Here is an 8,480-nt window from a genome sequence, read left to right on the forward strand (position 1 = left end):
GAACCAGGAAGATGCTAACTTCCAGGTCGGCCTACAGTTTTAAAGGTGCAAAGAGAGGCAAAGTCCCGCTTTATGCAGTGGATTACCATAGGAACTTATTTAGGAAAGAATTTGAATGAGCGGTCAAATTTAGCCAAGGTACTACTCAAAAGTAGTTTGTTTTGCAAGTAAGGACATTTGCAGTTTGTCGTAGTAACATTTCCTTTTTTGGATTCCTAGCTTGCTTGGAAACATAGCTATGCTCCACGAACAAAGGTAACATTATCTTACCTAATGCTTCTATTGGCTAGCGCTGCAACACATACTAGATAGGCTAAGGGGCGGGACATCTCTAAGCGGTTGACTAATCACAACAGAGCCGGCCAGCTAACCAATCAGAGCAGACTGGGCTCTGGTTTCAGACAGAGGGCGAAAAGAGGTGCTGCATCACAGGCAGTATGAGAAAAATGAAGAGATTCTTTAACATTAGAGTATGGAATAATGTCACAGTAGAGCAGTGCTTCTCAAAGTGTGGTCCCCGGACCACTGGTGGTCCATGAGCGCCCCACTGGTGGTCCATGAGCGCCCCACTGGTGGTCCGTGAGTGCCCCCTAGTGGCCCGTGAGTATATTGGTAAAATTTCACATTTGAAATACATTTATTTATTTAAGTTTTCCGCACTCTCGCGGGAATATCTCCGCAATGGAGCGAGTTTAAGTTTAACTTTTGATTGCATGATATAGCCCAGCGCAACACCTTCATCACACATGTTGCCACTTGTTTGTACCATTTTCAGGCGATTTGTAAATAACGATGTGTTTTTGGATATTTGTGGAGTTAGGTGGTCCGCGAGTGTTTTTTTATTGGTTAAGTGGTCCTTGGTATGAAAAAGTTTGAGAAACACTGGCCTATACCAGTGTTTCTCAAACTCTTTCATACCAAGACCACACTTTGAGAAGCACTGGCCTAGAAAGATATACCATCCATGCAGCACTCTAGTTAAAAATGCTTATGTCGGATCCGTTGTTTTACCTGTCATGGACCAGAAGTTGTAAGACTTCAGGTGTTGCCGAAACGTGTCTTTTGTTTCCTTTGGAATCTCAGGACCCAAAATATTGGACGAGGATCCAATAGTGACATTATATCTGCATAGAGTAGAAGATAAAGACAATTAGAAAAAAGTGTATTACAATAGCCTAATTAACAAGGTTTATATCGCTGTCTGTGCCTTTTTTACTACAAAACCTAATGCTGCCGTTACCTGTTTTCAATCCAGTGCAGCACAGGGTCCCACTCATTCTTCTGCAGCTCAACCAAACTCGGGGGCTCATCTACTCTGTAACTGCACAAAACATAAACACCATTAACTTTTCAATCCACAACTGAAAGTGTCGCACTTTAAACAATTTACCAAGAACTTCTGCAAATAACCAAAAACAGGTAAAGTCAACAAGCTATTCAGAATGCAGGACAGCACATCTTGAGAAGGAATCAAGTCAAGGATTAAATGGCAAAATAGTCCATCTAAAGCAGTCATTACATGCATGTATGGCTATACTGACCGTAAATCTAGAGTGTTGACACTAGCTCCAGCTGTATAAGTGATTTACAAAAAACTTGTTATCCCTTGAAGCAATATAATGCTGTTGCAAAATGGAATAATTAAATAAGTTGTTTACCAGACAGTATCAGTTTCCAGGAACTTCAGGGCAGCGCTGATCATTTGCTCCTTGGTACGATGGGTAGGATTGTCCAGAGCTGTGTTGCAAAGTGTAGTCTGCAGGAAGAATTTACAACATTACTCTTTCAGTCAATTACGTTTTTAACTGAACATATTGTCTTAGGAGTAGAAAAAAAAAACTAAAAACCATGGCAAAAATGTGTCTGCGTCAATACACTAAATGAAGGCTTCTCATACATCTTCAAAAACTATCGAGTGTCACCTAGAGCTAGTTTTCTGGTCTCAAATTCTTCTCACATTCGCACATTAACCTTCAACTTATCATGACATGTAAATCAACATATTGCATATTTTTCAATAGCATTGAAGGAGTCCCAAATGCATAATGTATGTAATTGAAAAACACAACACAAGAATATCAAGAAACACTCAATTGGGCTCTGATCCAATGAGGAAGACACTTTAAACCCCCTTCTAGTTCCCAGTCAAAGTCGTACCAGGTGCATTGTGTAGTACTTCAGTGTGTCCTTTTGAGCATCCCACTCGGTTGCCACAGCGATGGCCATGGCTTCATTTGGTGCTGTGAACAGCTTTCCTCCAGGAGTTTTTAATTTCCTTCTGTCTAGGTTTACCTCATATAGACCACCTTAATGAAAGTGAAAACAATGTTAGAGAGGCAGGAGTAAAGCATAGCATGGACTTAAGTGGCTTGCTTAATATCAAACGCATTAAATGATTAAAAGTGCTCTTTTCACCAACAAAGACACCTAGGAGGAACACATTTAACAGTGGAGAGTGCTTGTTTCTACACCATCTAACTTAGTATTCTCAATCAAATAACTATCATACTCTGTTTGACGTACCTTCACTTTGGGATATACTGACATCTTTATAAAATCTTCTTTTTTCTGTAAGTAGCAGAAATCATCACATCAGCACAAAAAGGTTAAGTTATACAATGTATTGCTGCAGCAGATTTTAATCAACATTTAATTGAAGCATCTTACCTGCTAAGGCTGAAGAATAATTCACAGCACACCGAAGCTGCTGATTTCTTGGGCACACTTTATCTGGAGAGAGGATATTTCCGAGCGGACCCTGAAGTCTAACAAGCCGCCTAAACATATTTGCAGTTATGTTAAAATGCAATGTTATTAGGAAATGCTAGCTGACAGGCTAAGCTACTAGCCGTTTCTGACTGCAGTTCGTCAATGAATTAAATGCCACATTTTAAACGAGTGAATATGAATGCAAATTAGCAGCAGTTCTTGTTGATAATGTTTTGGCTATCTGTATAAAGTGATGTCTCTATTCACTGCTTCGTATTTCTTCCTTTGCAGCTCCTTCGTTCAAAAGCATGATGCGTGTGACCTTCTGTTACTAGTAAGACAGCGAAAAATGTATCACAGTTGGGAAATGTAGTTGTATAAGTACTTAAAATCACCGTAGTACTTCTGGAACAAACTACACTCAAATATTCCCATAAAGCCTTCCGCACGTCGAACCAATGAGCGTTGAGGATGTTACCAAGGTGAATTCAGTTGGCCAATGAGAGCGCCCGATTCTGCTGGCTACGGTGCCGCGTCGAAGTCCACTTACTTTTCTGGAAGCGCCTGGTAAACTAAATTGTGGAGGGATCGGGGGTTGATTTGAATGTTGTTGGACCTCTTTAGTCCTCTCCGTAGACAACGACAGAGTCCATCGCTAAGACGGCAATCGACTGCGGTCGGTGCCCAAGCCAGCGACCGGGAGCCATGCCTGTCCTCAGCCCCGCCGCGGCCTTCTCATCCTCGGCCTCGCTTATCCCTCCGCCGCCGATAAACACCCAGCAGCCCGGTGTTGTCACCTCGCTTCTGTACAGCGGCTCCAGGTTCAGGGGCCACCAGAAGAGCAAAGGGAACTCGTACGACGTTGAGGTTGTTCTACAGGTGAGGCTTCTTAAAAGTAGATATTTTTGTTATTTAGGTAAGCTGTCAAAGGGGGGTATTTGGTGATCTGTCAAACGGGCGGTGTGATGATTGACAGCTGGGGAATCAGTGAGCCCTGTGGCCTGTGGTTGAGTAACTCGACTAGCTGTCCATGTAGCAGGGCTAGCTAATGTTTACTAGCATTTTCCACCATAAGGAGACATGTTATTCAATGTTAACATGGAATATATTAAATAATAGAGGTGTAACCATGTTTGCCTTCTGCATTGTTGGAAAAGCCATACCAACCTTATGTCTGTTAAATTCAAATGACAACATAGCCACTGATATGAGGTAAATGTTCCCATTCTAAGTTGTTGATTGTGTTTTTCCTTCTAAGCATGTCACCATGGAGGATTCCTACTTGTGTGGCTACCTAAAGATAAAAGGACTGACAGAGGTAAGTGGAGTAAATCCCTTTTTTAAAGACACAAACGTATGATTTATACTGGATCCTATTATAAAAACTTATCCACTCTAGTTCCATGTTAGGCTACTATAGATACTACTATCCTACAGTATCATGCAAATCCAACAGCATGACAACAGTGATTGAAGATAAGCAGTTCATATCAGTATGTGTATTTCAGTCGTCAAATTCTAACCTATAATCTTTTTAAATAAACAAACCAACATTTATCAGATGAGTTGCACCGGAGCAAAACAAAACACCAATCTCTTCCTGTTGCGTTCACTCTCGCAGGAATACCCGACTCTGACCACGTTCTTCGCTGGAGAGATCATCAGCAGGAAGCGGCCGTTTCTCACTCGGAAATGGGACGCAGATGAAGATGTGGATCGTAAGCACTGGGTAAGGAGAAAACATGTTAATTCATATTTAGAGGTGTATACCAAAGATTTAAACACGATACAATTATTAGAGATATCAAAAAGTCTGCAACGATTTTGTTTTTCCATTATCATAATTAGAATTTGCTCTTCCAGGTACTAAAAAAACATATTCTTCGTGATAAAATGAACTAAAAATACCTCTGTTCTTTTCTATAAAGTGCCACATTTGTCATGTTTAAATAGCAAATGTCGATCAGTTAGGAATTTCAAAATGAGTGCATATCTTAAAGAGCAGACATGTATCAATGTTTGCAATTTGCGACATTGTAACTGGATTGTTGATAATTTCAGGGATATTTTAATTCACATAAATAGATTGTTACACTCTATTCATAATCTACACACAGACTCCACATCTGGCTGGCTTACCGTGCCATAATCCGTTTTCTTTTTTATGTCTAGGGCAAGTTCCAGGCTTTCTACCAGTATGCAAAGACGTTCAACTCGGATGATTTCGACTACGAGGATCTGAAGAACTCGGACTTTATTTTCATGAGGTGGAAGGTAAGGTCCAGCCTAAATGGAGCTTGACCATATGTTCAAGTAAGTCACCGCACATGAACCGCAGCTGCTGCTATTCCTCACCCTGTCCCTCCGTCCCCACAGGAGCAGTTCCTGGTCCCTGACCACACAATAAAAGACATCAGCGGAGCTTCTTTTGCCGGATTTTACTACATATGCTTCCAGAAATCCACAGCAACGATCGAGGGCTACTACTACCACAGGAGCTCTGAATGGTAAGGCAACACAACACTAGTTACGCTGAGGTGTAGAGTGGTAAGAATTTGCGGGATCAGAGCCCAGACTGGCTGGAAAATCAGGGTGGGGAAAGTCCTTAACACAAAAGAAAACCATTTTGCTTTTGTCAAAGTGCCCTTAATTCTCAAATTCCCCTTGCTCAGATTATTGGTGAAACTTAGGCTGTGTGTAACCATTTATATGCATGAAGAAGAACGATCTAACTCTCAGTTTGCTGCATTCGATTAATATGGTCGCTCCCTGCTTATAAGCAAAACACTGAGGCCTCCTTGTCCTCTGTCATAGTCTTCTCAATCTCATTTGACATTCTTTGGCTTTTTTTTCAAATCCTTTTCCACATTACGGTTTGGCTTTTGTAACAGCCCTCTTTGTTCATTCCATTTCGTTTATTTGTTTTAATTCCCTTCTCTGACCAAAAATACTTGGAAGCAGTTTTGTTGAATGATACACAGCCAGCAATAATGTCATACTTGTAAGTGTTTGGCATTATTGAGAGGAATGAAAACAGTATTAACTGCAATGTGAATGTTGTTATGGACTTATAAATAGCTTGTTTATAGGATACACTCTGTGCTCTTTGCTGCCTTTTACCAAACACTGATGTCAATTCGACAAACCACACTGAAGAAAAGGCTGCATATGAACCTCCACTGTGACATTGTGTTCCTTAAACTCAGCTTTTATTGCCTTTCAAGTGTCGGCATCCATCTTTTGACTAAATCTTTTTTTTACAAACTTAAAGCAGTTGTGTCAGAACAGTCAAACGAAGTACATTTTTTCACATAAGCTCATTTTAACGCAACAACTAAATGCCTGATATTGTTTTACCTGGCCTGGTGATCACATATGAAGGCAAATGACATCTAATGTACACAAGTTCATTTCTAAATTGAAATACCTTGAATGGCTGTTGTAGAAAAAATAGATCAGAAAAGGGGTTTGATTTCATACAAAAATCTAAACGATTGTGTCTTTTTTTAAACTGGATAAATACTTCTTTTTTTTATATCTGAGAAGTGCATTTTGATAGTGAGCTTATTTGAGCTATTGACGGCTGGAAATGCATAATTTTCACGGCTTGATGCAGTCTGAAAGCACCAATGCAGAAACACTGATAACTAATTTCCCCTCTGTGGGACTAATAAAGGTTTTCTGATTCTGATACATCATAACCATGCTTTTCAATATGTGATAACCATGCTGAGATTTACATGGGATTTGAACCTGTAATCCTTTTTATTTGCTTTTCATATCCAACCCTATGTGTACCTCTAACACATACCTATCCTAACATACACTGTGTTGTTGTCCGGCTGCAGGTACCAGTCTTTAAACCTCACCCACGTCCCCGAGCACAGTGCAGCCATCTATGAGTTCCGGTGACCCCGGCCCGGCGTTGTGGATCTTTTATTTTTCATGGACAGAGACTTGAGGTAAAGCAGAGGTCTGCAGATGCTGCTGAGGAGGAAGAGGAGGAAGAGGATAACGAGCAGGGATGGGAATAAAGGCTTTGGAGAAATGAAAAAGTCTAACGTGTTCCCAATGGGTGGATATCGGACAAATGAATGTATGGATGAGAAGAAGGACAAGAAAGTGGAGATGTGCTCCCTGGCTGGAGCTTTTAAAGTAAGAAGCAGCAGCAGCAGCAGCAGAGACTGGGCGTGGCTCATATAGCGTGCCCCCTTTCATCATTTAACGTCTGGTTTTTAAATCAAACGCATCTCAAGAAACCGTACAAGCTGAGTTGGGATTTCCCATCCTTGTTTAGCGACTTCCCTCGCTGATACCGTTGGACGAGGATTCCTCTGAGGAGTCTGCTCTCATTAACACGAAAGAAAATCGCCAAGGAAAAATAAAAGTTTGGGTTCTTGATTGATTGGAGCTTTAATCAGCCCTTAAGCTAGAACGACAGTATTTTCTTTTTTAAGCTAAGCTGTTTCTTTATTTTGTCATTTGACTCTTAATGATGGACGCAGAGTGATGCTTTTTTTTAAAGCTGCAATGTGAGGAGCTTTTCCCCCGTGTTCATACAACTGCTTGGGAGATTATTATCACATGTGATTGCTGTGGGTCTATTGAGTTACGTTTGCACAGAGATGGTCTATATGTTAATAATGCTTGCAGTCAGGATGTTACACTCAGCTGTTTTTAAGGGTTTGACTGTGAGGGGAGTTCAGAGCCAAAACAATCACATAAAAGTATTAATAAAAGAGTATTTTTTTTTTCCTGCACTCTGCGTTAAACAAAGAGCTTTTTACTCCCTCATGTGTCATTTTAAATTAAGATCCCCACCATCCTTTTATTTCTGTCCCTTTGACTATGCAACACTTTCAACATGGCACTGTCCAAACACAAAACCTGCAGTTTTCAGAGACAACATTTTATTCTATCCTCATAGTATATGAAAGAATCTATCTTCAATAAAGGAAATATTTTTGTTGAATTGCCTTTGAAAGCACTCCCTAAATCATGTTCCCTCCCCATGTGATTGTGCCATGTTTCTAAAGCTTATCAGAGTTGTATTATAACAGTGTGTTTGTTTGAGAATAAGCCTGGATTTGATTGATGGTGTGACTGTAAAGAATGGATTATGAATTTTTAAAAATCATATCAAATCATCTTTTGATGTGTCTTGCTTGTTTGACCGAAATACATGTTTAAGTGATATTTTGAAACCACATCTTATGTCAATTATGAAGTGATTTAAGCTATCCATCCTAAACAGTAAAAATAAAATGTTAACTACTTTTCAACATTTACAAAAAGTACCAATCGCAAAACCCAGTTTGGAAATAAATAATAACTATTCAAAAAAAAAAAGCAGCAAAAAGGCCAAACTATGACATTTTCTTAGACAAACAAAGTTTCCAGTCAATTTTTCAACCCACTTCTTGTTTCAGATGTACTAAGCTATAATATTGAGTAGTTTAATCTACATCACAACATTATATTTTACAAGTTCCTATTTGTTTAAGTGCGATAAAGTTAGTAAAGTAACTACAAATATTCCCGTTGGAGATGTAGTCTGGTGTAAACGGCATGAAAAGCAAATACTCAGTAATTGGAGTCTAAGTACCTTAATTTCTACTTAAGTATAGTATAATTTATCCCCAGGAAGGCATGAATATCCTTAGATAGTTAGTCCATCTAACTCTTATTGAGCCATCTCACTCCAAACCACATGGTGTCGCCAGAAGATAAGGATGCTGATAAACACTCAATTTGAGCTCCATACAGTTTTT

General features: G+C 39.7%; 2 protein-coding genes across 2 annotated transcripts; one reads left to right on the forward strand and one right to left on the reverse strand.

The window, feature by feature from the left end:
• Positions 1 to 988: 988 nt before the first annotated feature.
• Positions 989 to 3,063, reverse strand: atpaf2 (ATP synthase mitochondrial F1 complex assembly factor 2). Its single transcript, XM_010776370.1, has 6 exons — positions 2,668 to 3,063; positions 2,524 to 2,568; positions 2,158 to 2,306; positions 1,659 to 1,756; positions 1,241 to 1,321; positions 989 to 1,124 (listed from the first exon to the last, which is right to left on the reverse strand). Exons 1-6 carry the CDS (start codon positions 2,783 to 2,785, stop codon positions 989 to 991), a joined length of 627 nt encoding a protein of 208 aa, XP_010774672.1. The 5' UTR covers positions 2,786 to 3,063.
• Positions 3,064 to 3,169: 106 nt separating this feature from the next.
• Positions 3,170 to 7,856, forward strand: LOC104949931 (glucose-induced degradation protein 4 homolog). Its single transcript, XM_010776369.1, has 6 exons — positions 3,170 to 3,588; positions 3,968 to 4,027; positions 4,331 to 4,438; positions 4,882 to 4,983; positions 5,086 to 5,216; positions 6,558 to 7,856. The coding sequence occupies exons 1-6, from the start codon at positions 3,415 to 3,417 to the stop codon at positions 6,619 to 6,621; spliced, it is 639 nt and encodes a 212-aa protein (XP_010774671.1). The 5' UTR covers positions 3,170 to 3,414; the 3' UTR covers positions 6,622 to 7,856.
• The last annotated feature ends 624 nt before the right edge of the window (positions 7,857 to 8,480 follow it).

This window comes from Notothenia coriiceps, unplaced genomic scaffold, assembly GCF_000735185.1.
Source record: "Notothenia coriiceps isolate Sejong01 unplaced genomic scaffold, NC01 NC01_scaffold00016921, whole genome shotgun sequence".
In the NCBI taxonomy this organism is placed as follows: Eukaryota; Metazoa; Chordata; class Actinopteri; order Perciformes; family Nototheniidae; genus Notothenia; species Notothenia coriiceps.